Raw genomic sequence first — 19,158 nt, 5'->3', positions numbered from 1 at the left:
AATTTCCCAGGACGTTCCCAGAACGGCCAGGAGGGGGGGCGCGGTCACGGCTAACGGGCACGGGGCGGTTTCCCTCCATGCAGTGCGCAGCGAAGGCCGGCAGGGGGCGGGCGCACGCGTCTTCTCCGACCAAAGGCGCCTCAGGGCGGCCCGGGTTCCCGCCCCACGGCCTCGGGCGCTGCTTCCGCAGTGAGAACCGCCGCTCCGTTTCCAAAGGTTCCTTGTCTGAGGGAGCGACTGCGGAGGCTGTGGACCAGCCGCCGTGCGTAGGAAGCGTCCTCAGCCGGCTGAGCGCGGAGCGGGGAGGTTTGTGGGGCTTCCCCGGGACCCTTGCGTTTTCCGGGCTGTTCCTGGTGTTTTATTCTTTACTTTCTCTAAGAATGTTTGAACAAGGCTTATTGACTGAAGTATCCGTTGGTTGAGGGCTTGACGACTCTAAATCAGGGCTGCAGTGGCTTGTTTCCTTGTTTCTGTACAGATTCGAGGATGTTTCTGGGGAGAAATCCCAGCACGAGCTCAGAGGAAGGGGAGATCCCTTGAGTGGGACGCGAACACACTCAATACTCAATATCGGGACCTTCGAGGAGAATGAGCTGGGGACCCGCTTTCCGAGTCATGTTGGAACCAGAACCCCAGGTAAAAAGCGAAAACGCACTCCAGTGCATACATGCTTTCACTAATTTTTAATGGCTCAAGTTTTCCAACAGCGTTGAAGTAGCTGAAAACTATGGAAAACCTGACAAGTAAGTGTAATAAAACTTACGTTATTTTAAACTTAAATATTTCATATATATCCAAAGCAGAATTTATTATAATTTTACTTTACTGTCTTTAATGAAAGCAAGGTCACTAATAATGTTTTAAGAATATACTTGGGGCTTCCCTGGTGGCGCAGTGGTTGGGAGTCTGCCTGCCAATGCAGGGGACACGGGTTCGAGCCCTGGTCTGGGAGGATCCCACATGCCGCGGAGCAACTGGACCCGTGAGCCACGGCTGCTGAGCCTGCGCGTCTGGAGCCTGTGCTCCGCAACAGGAGAGGCCGCGATAGTGAGAGGCCCGCGCACCGCGATGAGGAGCGGCCCCCGCTTGCCGCAACTAGAGAAAGCCCTCGCATGAAGCGAGGACCCAACACAGCCAAAAATAAATAAACTAAAAAAAAAAATCCTTCCCTTTACTTTAAAAAAAAAAAAAAAAAAGAATATACTTGTTAGCTTGTCTCCTTTTCAGTTGAGAGACTTGCTGTGTTTTATAATTTCTCATGATCTATGACGATCTTAAATAAGTTTGAATGATTTAAGCTTACTAAAACCTCATTCACAGGACCCCACTGTTACTTATTGTTAATTAAATGATCAAGACCACATTAGAATTGGTTAATATGGCACTAAGCAAAATCTGTGCATCAGTTTTAGAAGCAGCAGCATGATGGTGTTTTTAAATATATGAACATTGATGCTTACCTTCATACATTTCCAATTTCTATATTTTTCTTTTTTGCGTATTTTCTTTTTTTTGGTTAAATTTATTTATTTTTATTTATTTTTGACTGCGTTGGGTCTTCGTTGCAGTGTGCGGGCTGCTCATTGTGGTGGCTTCTCTTGTTGCGGAGCACGGGCTCTAGGCACGTGGGCTTCGGTAGCTGTGGCTCACGGGCTCTAGAGTGCAGGCTCAGTAGTTATGGTGCACGGGCTTAATTGCTCCACAGCATGTGGATTCTTAACCACTGCGCCACCGGGGAAGTCCCTCTTCTTTGCGTATTTTCTAATTTAGATATTATATTCATATGTCTTCCTACATTTTACATTCATCACCCATACTTTCAAGCCTCGTTTCATTTGCTGTAAGAAAGGAGATAGGCCTTGTACTGAGCATGTGGCTTTATTTAATATCAGAATTGGTTTTTATATATCTTTATTAACTTTCAACTGACTTGAAAATATCATCCTGTAATGACAAGTTACATATATGATCGAATCTCATTGCATCAGGATGATTTGATTTCATCATAGTGTATTTCTTCATTTGATATTTTATGTGTATGTACTTATTGAATATATGTATATTAGACATGAGACTATCCCACCAGTTCATCGAATTTGAAAAAGGAGAGGTATTTTTTCTTCTTATATTCTCAATATTTTCCGGGTCTAACCTAATTTCCTAGTAGCATTTAAAATTCATTTTGAATTTTATTACATAAATAAGGGCCATATCTCCATCCATCATTAGCTATATGATTAGGTTTATCAATAGTATAATAACCTATAATTCCTCTTAACTCAGAAACCTTCTGAGCTTTCAGTATATTCTTATGATCTCCTAAGAAGTGAATTAGTTATTGCATGAAACTTATCAGAATCTAAGTCACTTAGATAAAATATTCTTTTATTCTTTAAATTGATTTTATCACTTGCTGGAAAACATCATCTAGTAAATTATGAGTTTGAATAATTCTTTTAAACCCTTCTGTTTTAGAAAAGATCATGGTGAAACACTGTATCTTTGTGGTAACCAATTCTGTTTATGTTCTATCAATGAGCCAAAGATGGCTCTGGTGTATTGGCGGGCTGGTACCCCCGTTAGCTCAAAAGCCTCCTGGTGCTAAACTCAAATTTTTATACATTGAGTGTTTTAAAACATAGCCTCAGTAAGAGAGTTTTAGTCATTTACATTGTTCCTGATTTTCATATCCCGTGGAACTGTGCCCAACATCTGCTAATTGTAGGTAAGTTCAACCCTGTAGCTCTGCAAGACCCCAAGCTACTGCTGCCCTTCTGAGTGCTCTGAGACTCCCAGCCTGGCAGCGCAGGGACCTCACTTAGGCACGTCAGCTTCCTCTCCAGTTCCCCTCTTCCCAGGGAGATGCCTGGCCACCTTCTGCTTCTGGGTAGTAACCATTGGAAGGTCTCCTGCTGTGATGGACTTCTCTTCATGCAAACCTTGTCAGAGTTGCACACACGAAGCTTGTTGCATGCTACTGCCACCTCATGGTCACTTCTTTCTCCTTTAGCCTGAAACCCCTCAAACTCACTGTACATTCTGCCAATCTTTGAATATCTCTTTGAATTGGAAATATTTGATTCTGTTTGTTACTGCTGAAAGGTATGCATGGGAACAAAATAAAAACAAGGATTATTCAGAACAACTGAGCCAGTCACAATGAATCACTTGGCTGTTTGTTCCTTTTTTGAAAATGTTCAGCCATGGTGTGAAATACACTCTCTAAAATCTCAATATTGTCTACCATCCATGGTGACCAACTTTATAGAGACACTTCAAAACCAGAAAACCACATAATTATATAATATACAATGTAATGTATGCATATATGTATTATTTTAACATAAAATAGGTAAAATGGATGTTTCTGTGAATTATATATTATTGTGTAGTACTTGATCTAATGTATATATAATGGCAGCATAAATGCTAGTATTTAAATAAAACAAGGGTACAATAAGAGTAGTTGTGTCAATTACTAGTTACTAATAGTAGGAGTAAATATGCAATCATATGTAAAAAGATAAAACAATGATTATTAAAAACTTAATTTTATAATAGATTTATTTTTTAAATTTAAATTAAATTAAATTTTTTTTTTTTTGGCCGCACCGCATGGCATGTGGGATCTTAGTTCCCTGATCAGGGATCAAACCTGTGCCCCCTGCAGTGGAAGCGTGGAGTCCTAACCACTGGACTGTCAGGGAATTCCCTATAATAGGTTTAGATTTGCGGAAAAAAAAATACTGTGAAGATAGTATTGAGAGTTTACACATGCCTAAGACTCAGTTCGCCCTAATTGTGAATGTCATAACACTTGGTACATTGTCACAATTAATAGCCAAAATTGATACAATATTATTAACTAAAGTCCACATTTTACTTGGATTTGCTTGGGTGGGTTTTAACTTTTTCTGTTCCAGGACCCAGCCCAGCTGGCACATTGTATTTAGTCATCATGTCTCCTTAGGCTCCACTTGGCTGTGACAGTTTCTCAGACTTGGCATATTTTTCATAATCTGGAAAGTTTTGAGGAGTATTGTTCATGTATTTTATATAACAGTCCTAGTCGGTATATATCTTATGATATTTCAAATGTTTAGACTGGGGTTATTAGTTTTCTGGGGCAAGGAGGGGTGACGATCAGGAGGCAAAATGTCATTCTTATCACTTCATCTCTAGGATGTTTACTTTCGAGATGACGACTTGATGTTGCCTTTAATCACCTGGCTGGGGCAGTGTTAGTCAGGTTTCTCCTCTGTCCATAGTGTACCTTCTCTTTGATGAAATCACTATGTGCACATCATAAGGAGTGGGAAGTTATGTTTCTTGTCTTTGAGGACTGAGTATCTATGTAATCATGCAGATTTTTTCTATATGGAAAATGTTTATTTCTCTCCATATGGACTCCTTGAAATTTCTTTTATGTTTTCTAGAATAGTGCAGTACTTCTTTATATGTTTTCTTGCTCAAATAGTTCCAGCTTTAGCCATTGGGTTCTCTTTCAGGTAGCTCCAGTGTCCTGCTTGTGCACCCCGTCTTTGTTTTTTGTTGTTTTGTTTGTTGGTTTTTGAGAACTACCTTACTTCCTGGCACTAAGGAAAGTTGCTGTGCACTCACTTTGCATGTCCTGCTTCAGTCTTAGTATCAGCCAGTTCTTCAAAGTGCCCTTGTTTCTCCTTTTGGAGAATGGTATTTAAAACCTAAATCAGGGAGTTCAGTGTGCTCATCACTACTAAGGTGTTCTTGATTCTTTGCCATCTCAGCAGACAGTGCAAAGAAGAATGTGTCTATATACTAATCTGTGTATATACACGTAACAACCACTATCTGTATGGAGCAAGTTGAATGCGTATGATGGCAAACATGAATTCATACAGATGACTCCACCTGTAACCTATTACCATATGGATGATTCTAGCCTTTTCCATATAAGAGGGTGTGGAGACAAGGGAACCCTCTTAAACTGTTGGTGGGAATTTAAACTGATACAGCCACTATGGAGAACAGTATGGAAGTTCCTTAAAAAACTACAAATTGAACTACCATATGCCCCAGCAATCCCACTCCTGGGCATACACTCAGAGAAAACCATTATTCAAAAAGATACGTGCACCCCAATATTCATTGCAGCACTATTTACAATAGCCAGGACATGGAAGCAACCTAAATGTCCATCGACAGAGGAATGGATAAAGAAGATGTGGTACATATATACAATGGAATATTACTCAGCCATAAAAAGTAACGAAATTGTGTCATTTGCAGAGACGTGGATGGACCTAGAGACTGTCATAGAAAATGAAGTAAGTCAGAAAGAGAAAAACAAATATTGTATATTAACACATATGTGGAATCTAGAAAAATGGTATAGATGATCTTATTTGCAAAGCGGAAATAGAGACACAGACGTAGAGAACAAACGTATGGATACCAAAGAGGAAATGGGGGGCCTGGGATGAATTGGGAGATTGGGATTCACATACATACACTACTATTTATAAAACAGATAACTAATAAGAACCTATAGTATAGCACAGGGAACTTTACTCAGTGCTCTGTGGTGACCTAAATGGGAAGGAAATCCAGAAAAGAGGGGATATATGTATATGTATGGCTGATTCACTTTGCTCTACAGCAGAAACTGACACAGCAGTGTGAAGCAACTATACTCCAATAAAAAAAATAAATAAAAGTTTAATTTGAAAAATGAACCAAATTACATTTGCAGTATAAAGCCGAAAACTGGGGCTTGGTCAAGCCTTGCCCTGAGCTTTCAGTTCAAGGAGACAGATATTTAGGATTTCCCAGGTGTCTCGTCTTGCCCATATGATTGCTTATATGCCCTTCATTCTTATGGAACCTGCAATTTTATGGGGAAAGAAACTTGAATATGTATAATACAACAGTAAACTCATTGAGGACATAGTGAAAAGATGCCTAGTTCCTTTGTTCTCCATTTCTTCATGCTTAAGTGTCTACAAAGAGTCTTGTTATTCAGGGCAGGTCTAAAATATAGTGTATTAATAGAAAATTTGAGGTAAATTTCACAGTAAAAATAAGTTTGACTCAGTAAGTCATGCATACAGTGAATGGTAGACCCACAAATAGTGTTTCTTGGGCAGCTTTCAAGGGGCAAAAATCTTAGCTTTCAAATGAGGTAACTTTGTATCTTCCCCAAATTCTACTTTGAAGACTTGATTTCACCGTACATTTACTTAGATCTTTCTAACTAGCTCCATGAGAGAAATTTGATGCACATTTTTTTTCCAGTGAGAGAAAATTATCTTCACTGAGTCATGCATGTAGTGAATTCTATAACAGAGTTGTAGCACTAGGTTTTCTAAGTCTCCATTGACCTGAAAAAGCCTCACTTTTCAGCAGGGAAAGTCTGTACCTTCTTTTCTGGTTAGAGGGAAAGTTTTGTTTCCCCATTAGATAAATAGTTGTTTGTGGTAAGCTGCTTAAAAATAATTGTATGGTTTTTCTGTAAAGCTTTTTTACTCAGAGTTTCATGCATACAGTGAATGTTAGGCCCAGAACACCAGTGTTTCCAAGATGGCTTTGAAGCTCAAAATCTTAGCTTTCAAACCAGGTAAGGATGTATCTTCCCCAGTTCTGCATTAAAGATTTGACTGAACCATATATTTATGTAGATGTTTCTTACAAACCACTTATTTAGCTTTTAGAGAAATAATCCTTGGCATTTTTGGAGTTATGACCCTCAAAAATTGTTTGTTTAAATTGAGGATTCCCTTTATCTTGAAAAAGTCACTCCAAATGTGTAAATTTCAATTTGAAAATCACATGAGTTCAAAGTCTCTGTCTCTTGTCAATTTTGAGGCATCTTTATAGTTTCTTGGGAACTCTGTAGAATGTCGCAGAGTTGTTGTTTTTTTTTTTTTTTTGCAGACAGGGGGCTTAGAAGTGAGAGTGAGAAGGGCAACTGGGATGGGAAAGAAAATAGGAGAACTTCAAATTATCTGTACTTTTTATTCATTCTTTAAAATTATTTTTGATATTTGTATGATGCACATAAATACATATGTATAATTTATAAATAAATAAACATGTATTAGGGGAGTGTGTTAAAAAATATTTGACTGAGGGGTGTACATATTCAATCTGGATACCACTACCTTAGGGAATCACTGCACTGCTGAATGACTTTATTAACTTGAGAATAATGTATAATAACTTGAAAACAAATGAACACACGAACAAAACAGAAACAGACTGATAGATACAGAGAACAAACTGGTGGTTGCCAGAGGGGATGGGGGTTGGTGGGGGATGAAAAAAACAGGTGAACAGAATTATAGGTACAAACTTCCAGATATAAAATAAATAAGTCACAGGGATGTAATGTACAGATAGGAAATGTAGTCAAAATATTGTAACAACTTTGTATGGTGATGATGTTAACTGGTCTCATTATGTTGATCATTTTATCATTTTATCATTTTTTTTTCATCTTATCATTTTTTAAAATTATTTATTTGGCTGCGTTGGGTCTTCGTTGCTGTGTGCGGGCTTTCTCTAATTGTGGCTAGCGGGGGCTACTCTTTGTTGCGGAGCATGGGCTTCTCATCGCGGTGGCTTCTCTTGTTGAAGAGCACAGGCTCTAGGCACGCGGACTCAGTAGTTGTGACTCACAGGCTCTAGAGCACAGGCTCAGTAGTTGTGGCGCACGGGCTTAGTTGCTCTGTGGCATGTGGGATCTTCCCGGACCAGGGTTCGAACCTGTGTCCCCTGCATTAGCAGGCGGATTCTTAACCACTGCGCCACCAGGGAAGTCCTGATTGTTTAATAATGTATAAAAATATCAGTTCACTGTTGTACACCTGAAACTAATATAATATTGTATGTTAATTACAAATCAATAATAAAATAAAATATCCACCAGAATGTGAATATACTGTGATATACTCATCTCCCGGAGTCTACTAAAATTCACCAGAGTTTTATGTTTGGCCTCGTAGAGAAATATACTCTGCTAATCAAACAGCAAAACTTTTTCACAATCTCGATTTATCACTGTTGAAGGGAATATCATTTTTAACTGACACATTACAATTTTTTTTTTGTATTTGAAGATATTTATTTATATCTTTATTGGAGTATAATTGCTTTGCAATGTTGTGTTAGTTTCTGCTGTACAACAAAGTGAATCAGCTATATGTATACATATATCCCCATATCCCCTCCCTCTTGAGCCTCCCTCCCACCCTCCCCAAAATTTTAAATCTAGCAGATTGATCATTCTGACACTTTAAGTGTTATCTTTCTCCTATAGTGAGAATGATTTTGATCACATCTCCTTACTCAATGCCCATCCTATGATCTCCTTACCTTTTCCAGGCTCTGGAATGAGTGATGTTGGGAACCCACACTTTTAGGGAAAATCTATGACTTACCCAAAGTACAGAATCTGCCTCTCTTCCCTTCACTCCATCTCCTTCTCCATTTGGCTTGTATATAGAAATCACAATATTAAGCCAGTGCCTTTCAGATTGGCTTACTGTAACTACAGGCATACTCATTTTATTGTTTCACTTTATTGCGCTTCACAGATATTGTGGTTTTTACAAATTGAGGGGTTTGGGCAACCCTGTGTTGTTAGATGATGGTTAGCATTTTTTAGCAATAAAGTATTTTTAAATTAAGGTATGTACTTTTTGAAAGATATATTGCTACTGCACACAATAGATTACAGTACAGTGTAAACATAACTTTTATATGCACTGGGAAACTGAGAAAAATTTGTGAGACTTACTTTATTACGATATTCGCTTTATTGCAGTGGTCTGGAACTGAACTTGCAATATCTCGAAGATGTGCCTGCACAAGGAAATCACGGACTCTTGTTTTTTTCATGATGAGATAAAAATAGACTACCTCATCCTTCCTGTCTTTGTCTAGTTAAAGCCTTTAAGATGCCTCAGTAACCCTCAGAACCAAGAAGTAATGATTGTCAACTCCCTGTGACCCAGTATATGTTGTGCATAACTTCCCTGGATAATCATTAGCTCTAGAGAATTCACAGACTAACTAACTTGTGTATGTGTTGATGGCCTAAGTTGCCCCCGGATTGCTGCAATTATCTGTAGATAGAAGGAGGAACTTACCCTGAAAAAGGATAGTCACCTCACTTGCTTTCAATATTATTTCAACATCAGGTTCAAGTTGCGAAATGTCAGAAGGGGTGGTCATTATAACACATGATAAAAAGTTTGGACTTTATCTGGACAGTAATGAACTCAGTCAACAATTTATTTCTAAATGATTACCTTGGTAACTGAGTGGTAAATGTATTAAAAGAGAATTTGAGAAATGCTTAGAAGAAGAATTCCTTCTTCTTGGAACCTGGTAACTTAGTGACTAAATAAGGCAGATAGGGTTAAGGGCAAGGAGGCACAGAAGTATGATGTCTAAGTGTTTGAATAAGTAAACTGGGATAGGTGGTTGAAAGACTCTGAGAGGAATAAGTTTGGAGGCAGGAACACAGAATTCAATTGTGGTCATGTTAATTTATCTATGCTGTCTATGAAATACTGAGGTTAGTGTATATTTAGTAATCAGCTGGATATTTAAGTTTGAACTCTGGGGGAAGTAAAGATTTTTAATGTGGTTAGGAAATTATTGAGAGAGAGAGAGAGAGGGAATAAATGGAATAAGAGAAACTGTTGGGTGTGGATGAGTCCTTGGAGAACAATAATACTTTAATAGAATAAAGAGGAAGAGAATCCTATGATCAATACTGAGAAAGAAGACTCAGAAAAGGCAGGATGTGATAACAGAAAGGTAGAAGAGAGCAATGAAAGGGCTGACTAACATTGCTGTTTAATTTTAGCTACCCTTAATTAAAACTTAAGTCCACCAAAAGAGCCAGTCTGCCTACAGAAGGAGACAGAGAGGGGAGGAGTGAGCAGGGCAGGGCATTTGCTCAGAAGAGCAGGTATATTTTCAGACTCTAAGTTCTGGCTTTTTGATGGAGTCATGACTTTTTTCAGTCATTCTTCTCTACCCACCCATGGGCACCATTCTATCGTCCACGTCCCACCAGGGCCCAGGTACTCTGAAAAGAAGAGGGTCCTGGGAGAAGAGAAACAGAGACCCCTGGGGCTGTGAGCTGGATATAGAGCCTGTCCCACAATTGGTTTGGGAGGTCCAGATGTCCCAGCAAGCCCCACAGAAGGTATGAGAGAATGTGATATCTGAAATGTGTAATGCAGAAAGGGCCCTACAGAGAGCCAGGCTGATAGAATCTCTGCCATATTTTGATGCTTGTATCTCCCTACACAGTTACCAGGACTACTGAGTCAGAAGAAGATTATAGAGAACTCATAGCAGCTCTTAAATGCCCTAGACCAGAAGTGACTTGTGTCACTTCCACCTGCAGTTCCTTGTCCAAAAGTGGAATTCAATAGCCTCACCGTAACTACAGAAGAAGCTTGGACATGAGAGAGACGTGCACATGGAATCTTTAGAGAATTCTACTGTATCTGAGGCACAAAGGGATACTAAACTCGCTCAGTGTCCCAGAGCTGGTAACGGATAAAAGCTAGACTGAAACCCAGGCTGCCCGGCCCCAGAGCCTGTCTTCTTGACCACAGTGCTGGTGTAACAGTTCCACACAGGAGATCTACTGAGATCCAGAGGGCACCTCGTGCACTGTTCCTCCTGTCCCCACTCTCTTCTCAGAAGTGATCGCCTCTTCTGCTTGAGTAACAGGGTGTTTTGTACTTCATAATCTTTAGCTTACTATGGCCAGTCAACTAGCCCTGCCTTCTTACTTGCTCCTCTCCATAAAATAAGAGTCTATCCTGAGCAAGGATTCACCATGAATGCATCAGCCAGAAAGAGCAAGACCCACCCCTCAGAGGCCAGGCTTGCCCCTCCGCCCTAGCAGGGGTGTTCTAGCTGTCTCCAGCAGTCTTTGGTGGTGGCTTTGAGCAGAGGTATTTTTCTCCCTGGTTCAGTGGAGGCTGGGAGGCAAAAGGTGCTGGGAAAATTGCACCAGGATACTAGACATCCCCCATCCCCTTACAACTCCCCAAAATGGCTCTAGAAGAAAACGAACAGTACAAGCCACTACTTGTGACAATCTGGACTTATCCAATGCAACATCAATGTCAACCCAGTGTCTACATGGCTGGGCCAGGCACGCTGCAGACTGTACATTGTGTGAACCTTTCAAAGATCCCGTGGGACAAATCTTATTAACAACCACCCACTCCTCCACTTTTCAGATGAGAAGACAAAAGTTAGAAGAGGTAAACGGCTTGCCATGGGCCATCTTATAAGTGTCTGTGCCAGGATTTAAGCTCAAGACTTTGGGATACCAAAGACCCTGCATCTTGCCAGTACACCACACTGTTTCTCTTAGAAGCCCACGTTAATGAAAACAGCCAACATTGATTATGCCAAGCACTGTGCTATGTGAGTTTCATGAATTATTTCATCTGATACTAACAATGACAACAACAAAGAGCAACCACAGGAAATAGGTGTCACTATTGGCACTCCCATCTCATAGATAAGGAAACTGAAGTGTAGAAAAAGGAGGTCCACGAAAGTCAAAGAGAGGGTAAGCGGCAGACCTGACGCTTAAACCCAAATCTCTCTGCCTCGGATCACAGGCTTTAACTACTAGGCAACGCTGCCACCTGGCTGTCATTTAAACGAGAACATTGGAGACCTGGGACTGGGAGAGGGGAGCAGGTTAGCTACAGAGAACTTGTGAAAGTGCTCCATTTGGCTTTATCTGTTCATTCACAACGCAAGGCCTCCCTACAATAATTGGAGATTACTTTATATAGTTTGTTTTTCTAACCGATTTTCTCTCCATGAGGGCTTGTGATGGCTTTCTGACCCGTTATACGTGAGCATCTCCTCCCCCTTCTGATTCATTCAATTCCTGCCAAGTTCTCCACCCCAGCTGTGGCCAGGGACCAAGTTCCGTTATGTGCACAGAGAGAACTGAACTTCTGATCAGAGAGAACTGAACCCGCAAAGTCCCCATCCAAGACCTAACCCAAGTGTTTCCTAGACAATACCAGGTAAGATGGAGGTGAATGACAGCTTCTTTGGGGGGCGGGCATTGTGTTTATATGTGTGTGTTTATCTGCCACAGTGCAGTAAAGTATATGCTGAACTTAAAATCTGAAGACCCAATTTTAAATTCTGGCAGTGCCACTTACAGACCTTGAGCATGTCTCTTAACTTCTCTGATACTTCTTTTCCTTTACTGCAAAATGAGGATGGTGATATCGAGAGAGAGGGCTCAATGGGAATATACATGTGATATGCCTAGCACCGTGGCTGGCACATGGGGGATCGATTTAATGTTAGACAGCTCTGAATGTGGTGGGCTGTGGGAGGAGGGTACCGAGAGGGGTAAAAAAGACCCAGAAAATAGACACTGGAAATTGACACATTCCATTATGCAGAAGTTTGTTCACAGTATATAAGGTGAATGCCTTTTATTAAAAAATACTTTTTAAATATCTAACAGGGAAGGGGTTGGCCTCAGAATTTGCTGGGAGTTAGAAGGCACCTCAACATTTATTGAGCCCTTATTCTGTATCAGACTCAGTGCTGGCTAAGTGATTTATATTGACTATCTTGCTAATCCTTGTGGAAGCCAGATAGTGGGTATTACTACTATGCCCTCAAGTTTGGAGACATGAATGGTGGTCAAGATCGCTCAGCTGGTACCCAGTGGAGCCAAACCTGGCTCTGTAACTCTAGGATCCCCTATAACACGCTAAGGATGTTGCCTCATAAAATAAACAGCTTTTCAGTCCAAATGCTTGTGAAATCAAAGCTCTGTTGCAAGAACTCGTCAAGGCACTATGGACCAGTCAGATGGGATTAGGGTCCATCTAATGACCTCTTTTTAACTTAATTACCTCTTTAAAGATTCTATGTCCAAATACAGTCACATTCTGAGGTATTGAGGGTTAGGACTTCAACATATGAATTTTGAGGGGACACAATTCAGCCCATAATAAAGGATTAATTAATTTCCTCATTATTTCTCTTGGTGTTGTTTTGGTTTTTAGCCACTTATTAAGGGGTTGTTTGCACTGTCCTTGAGTATTTTAAGGACAATCCTGCAGTGATGTAAACACCTGTGTATAAAAATAGCAACTGAGTCTGGTTTCTTGCTCTCAATGAGCTCATGCCTGTGGAGAGAGGTATGTGTTGGAAAAAATAGCAGGAAAAGCAGGTTTTAGAAGTAGCTCTGCTACTAAACTTGCCTTGAAACCTTGGGGAAATCCCTGTCCCTCTTGGGATGTTGGCATAGAATGGGGGTTTTAAGCTCAAATGTCGACAAGAGCTGGATAGGTAACAGTAAGTGCAGAAGCAAGTAGCTGTAACAACATAGGGAGTAGTGGAAACCCTGTTGAATTGGACAACATTCCATTTAATTTTCAGCTCCAACCAGTTGGTGCCAGGTTGAAATAAAGGCCCAATGTTGCCAGGCCTTCTGAGTTTTCAAGAGAAATCTTCAATTCACATTTTAAATGAAATGCCCCAAATTTTAAATATTGGCAATTCAAATTTTTTCCTCCAAAGGATGAGGGTCAAACGTCTGGGCCAGCTGATTATCTTAGGGTCTTTCTTCCCTTAAATGCTCTGATAAAACAAAAGACAGTACTATTGATTGACAGGCACTAAAAAGGAAGGGGACATACTTTAGTTCATGTGGTCTAAGGATCCACATAGACAAGGAAAACTCTAAGGGATGAAGCTTTCACATATCTGTCCTCTTTTCTGCAGACAGTAGCAGGGTTCTGAGGGCAGCACCAAAATTAATTGGGGTTAGGTTATTACGAGTCTAAACAGGTTGAAAATAAATTGAGTCAAGTTTTATTGATCTCTTTTATGGGTCTATTGTCAAACAGTATTATCTTATTGCTGAAACAGGGGGAGGAGGCTTAATTGTTTGCAGTGATAAAGTGCTTGAACCTCAGAGCTATTTGTGAAGTGGCTTTCTTCTCACAGAACAGAAGTTTTAGCTTAAACCAATTTTCCCAATCAAACTTCAAGAAGCATCCTAATAAATGAGCGTTCTGCTCCCATGTTAGAAGCATTTGTTGGGATCTGGAGTGGCAAAGAAACTTTATTTCATAGGTCAAGTGATGGATTGGTAATAGCTACCTGGAATGCTGTCCTGGGGAAAACCCCGAGGCCAGATCCCGGTCCAGTAAGGAGGGTGCTGTGATATTAGCCTCCTCTGTCCTGAGTGTGGTGGTGCATAGTTGTCAATATTCTTAGAGTCTCAAGTGACAGAAACCCAATCTCAGGCAGGAAAAACTGTTGGCTCATAGAATTCAGGACAGGATATTACCAAGAGAGGGGAAGAGATGCAGACGGGCCTCAGGAACAATAGTTCTGAACCAGAGACTTGCATGCCTCTGAGATACTCTCTGCCCCTTATTTCCATGTCTCTGAAGTCTTCCATGTTTTCTTCACTCAGGCAGAGCAGTTATCTCCACATGACAGGAATTATAGCCACCGATAGTTTCCAAAGTGTGCATTTCATGGCTTCCACCAAGGAGAGACTGCCTTATATACCCTTTGGTAACAAGCACACACACACAAATTTTGGAGAGGGATTATGATTAGCCCAGTTTGGATTAAAAAATCATGGGAAACGACTGCTCAGCTCTGGACCAGTCAATTTGAACAGGGGGTGGAATCATCTAAAAATATGTTAGTTTCCATGAGAACCATACATTTGGGCCCAGTGGGAAGAGAGGTCTCCAGAGCAAGGATAACATGAGGTACAGTACTTTCAAAATGATGAGTTTCTACCAAAAAGGGGGTGACCACATGGTCGCCATCCCAGGGGGTTAAAAAAAAGAGAAGGAGAAGACCCTCAGAAATATGTGCCATCCTTATCTGGTAGTTATAGCCCCTACCCATCATTTTTTGCCTCATCTGGGAAGAGAAATCCCCACCTAAATCAGTAAGTTGTGCCTTCCAAATTCCAGTGAGCTGAAACAAAGTTATCACTCTAGCAGTTAACCAGGAATGTGCCTTCATTTTGTGGAAGAAATTCCTGTTCTAATGACCAACATATTAGCCATCTCTTCTCAAGGCAGGTGGTGGCCTGAGAATTCTGTGCCTGCTTCCTCAGGACTGCTCCACCATGCAACGGCTGATGAAGTTCCGGGTCCTCTGGGACATCCACAAATCCCGCTGTGGCTTCCACCCTGCCCTTCAGCGCCTGCGCTGCCAGTCTTTATCGGGAGCTGGAGCCCCAAGATGGAATGACTATGATACACCTGAGGAATTTAACTTTGCAAGTGATGTACTGGACTACTGGACTCAAATGGAGAAGGTAAGGAGGCACCCATGATGGGGGGTGAGAACAGGATTGACCTCTTTCTCCTAGTAGGTTGACGGGCACAGAACTAAGAATGGCTTCTGGCTAAGTTTACAAGTATCATGAAAAGCTTAAGTTTTTGGCTTCAATTCTTAGCCTGGACACTTCCTCAATTCTCTGAGCCCCAGTGGTTTTATCTGTGAAATGGGGATAATCTCATTTAAGAAACAAGACAGCAGGTGAAAGTGTCTGGTACACAGTCAGGTAATTGTGACCAAGTGTCAAGTTCTAATCACAGGTCAGCAAGTTGATGTTGGTCTGAATTCTCACCTTCAACTACTGGAACTGTGAGTCTAACTAGAGTTCATCTCATCACACTTGGGCGTGACTTCAGGCTACACCGAGAGGGAGGGTACAGGCAACCTGACTGTGCACATGAACATCTGACCATGTAACAAAATCATGTCATCTATCTTCCTATGAGGATGGCAAGTACATCTGGAGTCTTCCCTGTCAACTACCCACTTGAGCATGTGGCTTTAGGGTGTGTCCAGAGAAACCTGTCCCTGTGGTCTCTGCAGAAAAATGCACGTTCTTGGTTTGTCTTTTACCAAGAGACAGACCAAGAGAGGAGCAGTGGTGACACTAAGAGTTGGGGTCGACAGTGGGTGGTGTTCCAGCTACTAAGTCGCAGCTGGTAATGTCCACATTGTGAAAACCCACTGAACACTGTTTTTGTACAGAAGAAAGAATTCACCTAAGATGGAGTCAGAGAGTTGATGTATTTTTAATTTCCCATGAACATACATTCATATGTTAGTATTCAAAGCTTACATGCCTTTCATAGGGACTTTTTTTCCTACCTCCATCTTTTTCCTTTTGCTGAATTTCCATAATAACTCCAAGGAAAATAGAGCCCTCAGTTATGGAGAGCCTTTTTTTAATGTGCCATGTCAAGCACTTTGCATTTATTATTCTGATTAGATGGACACTTTAATTATCCCCATCTTCCAGCTGAGGAAACTGAGGTTCCAAGGGTTCAAATAACCTACAGAATTCACATACCTAATAAGTGAAGGAGCAGGATTTGGGTCCAGGCTGTCTGATTCTATAATCCACTGTTTAACCTGGTCTCACAATCTGATGATGTCCAAACATCTCTGCCTTTAGACTACAAACTGACTTTCATCATTGCCCAGACCAAAACTCTGGTTAGACCTTTTGCATCATGAGAAATGGCTGGAGAGGCCATCGTTTTTTTTTTTTCTGCATTTATCTTCATAAAGTCCTTATTAGTTCACACATCAACCCCTGGAGATTATCACCATGTAAATATTTGCCCAGGGAATGCCCCGTCTTTGTTGGGTCATTGTCAATTCCTCCATATTTCCAAACTTCTCCTACCCCCAGCATCTCCACCCCTTTACATTCATTCTCACAACAGTTCTGATCTGTCTGTTTCTACTTTTCCAACTGCCCTGATCACGATCAGTGTCTCTCTAGTGACGTATGGTGTCTGACACCTAGCAATCCCTCAGTACACATTTGTGGAATACATTAATTTTGAAACTTGCCTTACGAGCACCGTAGGGATTGATGTTGCTCCCATGGAAGACCTTCTGGAGGGTGTGTGCCACCACAGTCCACTCTGGCTTTCTGGGCCTCCCCTTACGACTTAACAAGTGTCATTCAGAAACTGATCCGTAGCCTAATCAACAACACAACCCAAACCACAACAAATAGACAGAATTTATTTTGACTCAATTTTCAACACATTTTACTTATTAAAAATGTTAAGTTAGAAATCCAACATTTTAATGTAACTTTTTTTAGCATAAGCCAGGCAACATAGGTTCAGGGGTGGAAAATATAGTCACTCATTCAGGCCACCAATTTACAACCCCTGACTATCCTTGGGAATTAAACCCTATATTACTCTAGGCTCCAAGGATACTACACTCCAATTGATTCATGGAGCAGCCTCCCAAATCTATTCATGAGAGGTCACGTTCATGTCCAAAATCATTCATTCTGTCTGTTTGATACTGCATTCATTCATTCAGTTAGGATTTAGTGAGTACCTAACATGTGCCAAACACTATTCTAGATAAGATAGGGATAGAAAAGTAAACAACGTACAACGCTCCATCTTTCCTCTTTTGATAGTGTGACTCTCCACTTCATGTCTCAGGAGAGATGAGTGCAGCATCTGTGACGTTGACTTCTGTTTGTTTGGGCAAAAATCATGACAGGAGCAAATTCTTCTTACTACCTTCTGATGTGATTTAGTAATAAATATTGCTCAATAAATATAGTGAAATATCTATTAACCACAGAGCTTAAGAAAGCAACAGCTGAATGTCATTGCCACATAATGTCTGGCTCTTTGTCCTATAATATTTTCCCAAAGAAATTAAGTGCTGACAAATTTTCTAAATTTCTTAATATACAATAGTCATGTTTGCCTACGTTATTTTTTCTGAGCCAATAGGTCCATGTTTCATGGCTCTTGAATTTATTTCTATGTGCAAGTCCCCACACAGCAAGGGAAGAAGAATGCTTTTATAGAGAGGTAAAGGAAGTTGGGAGGGCTATCGTAAACAAAGAGTCCATGGCTTAAGCTGAGTCCTTGCCAGGAAAGAAGAAGAGTCTTTCTTCTTCCTTTTGGGCTTTGCTATCATTACAGCATGTGAGAGCTTCCCTGGCTGGTCTCCTAACTCTGTTTAATTGAGGTTCTGTTTATTAATTTTTTTTAACAACACAAAACATTCATTCCTATATGGCAGCAATCAGTAGAGCTGAATGGTTGCTGCCTCCTTGGGAGATGCATGGCTCTCCAGTTTGCCCCTGAGGAACCTGGCCAACTTATCTCGTTTGTTACTTGCTTGGTCTCTACAGGCTCTGAGTTTGCAACCTCTGGAATAAAAACAAGATTATCTCAATTTATCTAAATATTAATGGCATAATACATGTTATTTCCAAATTAATGCAAAAAGTTTTAACATCCAGAACTCTAATCTACTTTGGTAAATTTGTTAAAGGTCTGTGTATCAATCAATTAGTTAATCCATGTGAAACTGATACTTCATGACTGTGTTTCCTAGTTTGACATATCATACTACACAGTGATCATTTGATGAGGCTGTAAGGATTATACTCATTTCTTATCAATGGCAATTTACAGAAGGATAACATGGCACTTACCATTTTAAATTATATTTAAACCACTTTCTTTGTAAGTTAAATTACAATCAATCTGACATGTAACCATATTTAAAATAAATAGTTTGGGCATAATCTACATACAGAAAATTTAATTACTGACAAGTTTAGAAAAATAAATCATAAGTTTTATCTAAAGAGATAAGTCTGATCTTATCTTTAGATTTTTTATTGAAGTATGTTGACTTACGATATTATATTAGTTTCGGGTGTACAACATAGGTGATTTAATATTTTTATACATTACAAAATGATCACCATGATAAGGCTAGTTACTACCTGTCACCATAGAAACTATTGCTTTTTATATTATTGACTATATTCTCTATGCTATACATTACATCCCTGTGACTCATTTATTTTATAGCTAAAACTTTGTGCCTCTTAATCCCCTTCAAGTATTTCATTTCTCCCCCCTCTGGCAGCTACCAGTTTGCTTTCTGTATCTATGAGTCTCTTTATGTTTTGTTATTTTTTGTTCATTTACTTGTATATTTTAGATTCCACATGTAAATGAAATCATTATGGTATTTGCTTTTTCTGTCTGACTATCACAAGACCCACTAGTTCCATCTATTTTGTCACAGTTGTCAAGA

At 40.3% G+C, this 19,158-nt stretch overlaps 1 protein-coding gene and 1 long non-coding RNA gene across 4 annotated transcripts in view; both read left to right on the top strand.

Annotated features, from left to right (window-relative positions):
• The first annotated feature begins 113 nt into the window (after positions 1-113).
• Positions 114-3,674, top strand: LOC118880837. The gene is made up of 3 exons (XR_005016404.1): positions 114-306; positions 479-636; positions 3,635-3,674. It is a non-coding gene; the product is annotated as an uncharacterized LOC118880837 (long non-coding RNA).
• A 1,594-nt stretch (positions 3,675-5,268) lies between these two features.
• The window catches only part of LOC118880836 (acyl-coenzyme A synthetase ACSM1, mitochondrial-like), a 60,206-nt gene continuing 46,316 nt past the window's right edge, over positions 5,269-19,158 (top strand). The window contains exons 1-4 of one of the 3 annotated variants that reach the window (XM_036824919.1): positions 5,269-5,306; positions 8,804-10,198; positions 10,306-12,062; positions 15,113-15,355. In XM_036824919.1, coding sequence (XP_036680814.1) covers positions 15,164-15,355 — 192 coding nt within the window. In that variant the 5' untranslated portion in view covers positions 5,269-5,306; positions 8,804-10,198; positions 10,306-12,062; positions 15,113-15,163. Of the gene's footprint in view, positions 5,307-8,803; positions 12,063-15,097; positions 15,356-19,158 lie in introns of all 3 variants that reach the window. The other 2 variants (XM_036824918.1, XM_036824920.1) reach the window with 2 other exon arrangements.

Source organism: Balaenoptera musculus, chromosome 15 (genome assembly GCF_009873245.2).
Source record: "Balaenoptera musculus isolate JJ_BM4_2016_0621 chromosome 15, mBalMus1.pri.v3, whole genome shotgun sequence".
Taxonomy (NCBI): Eukaryota; Metazoa; Chordata; class Mammalia; order Artiodactyla; family Balaenopteridae; genus Balaenoptera; species Balaenoptera musculus.
Note: the sequence above shows the minus strand (reverse complement) of the source record. Positions and strands in the feature narration are given on the sequence as shown.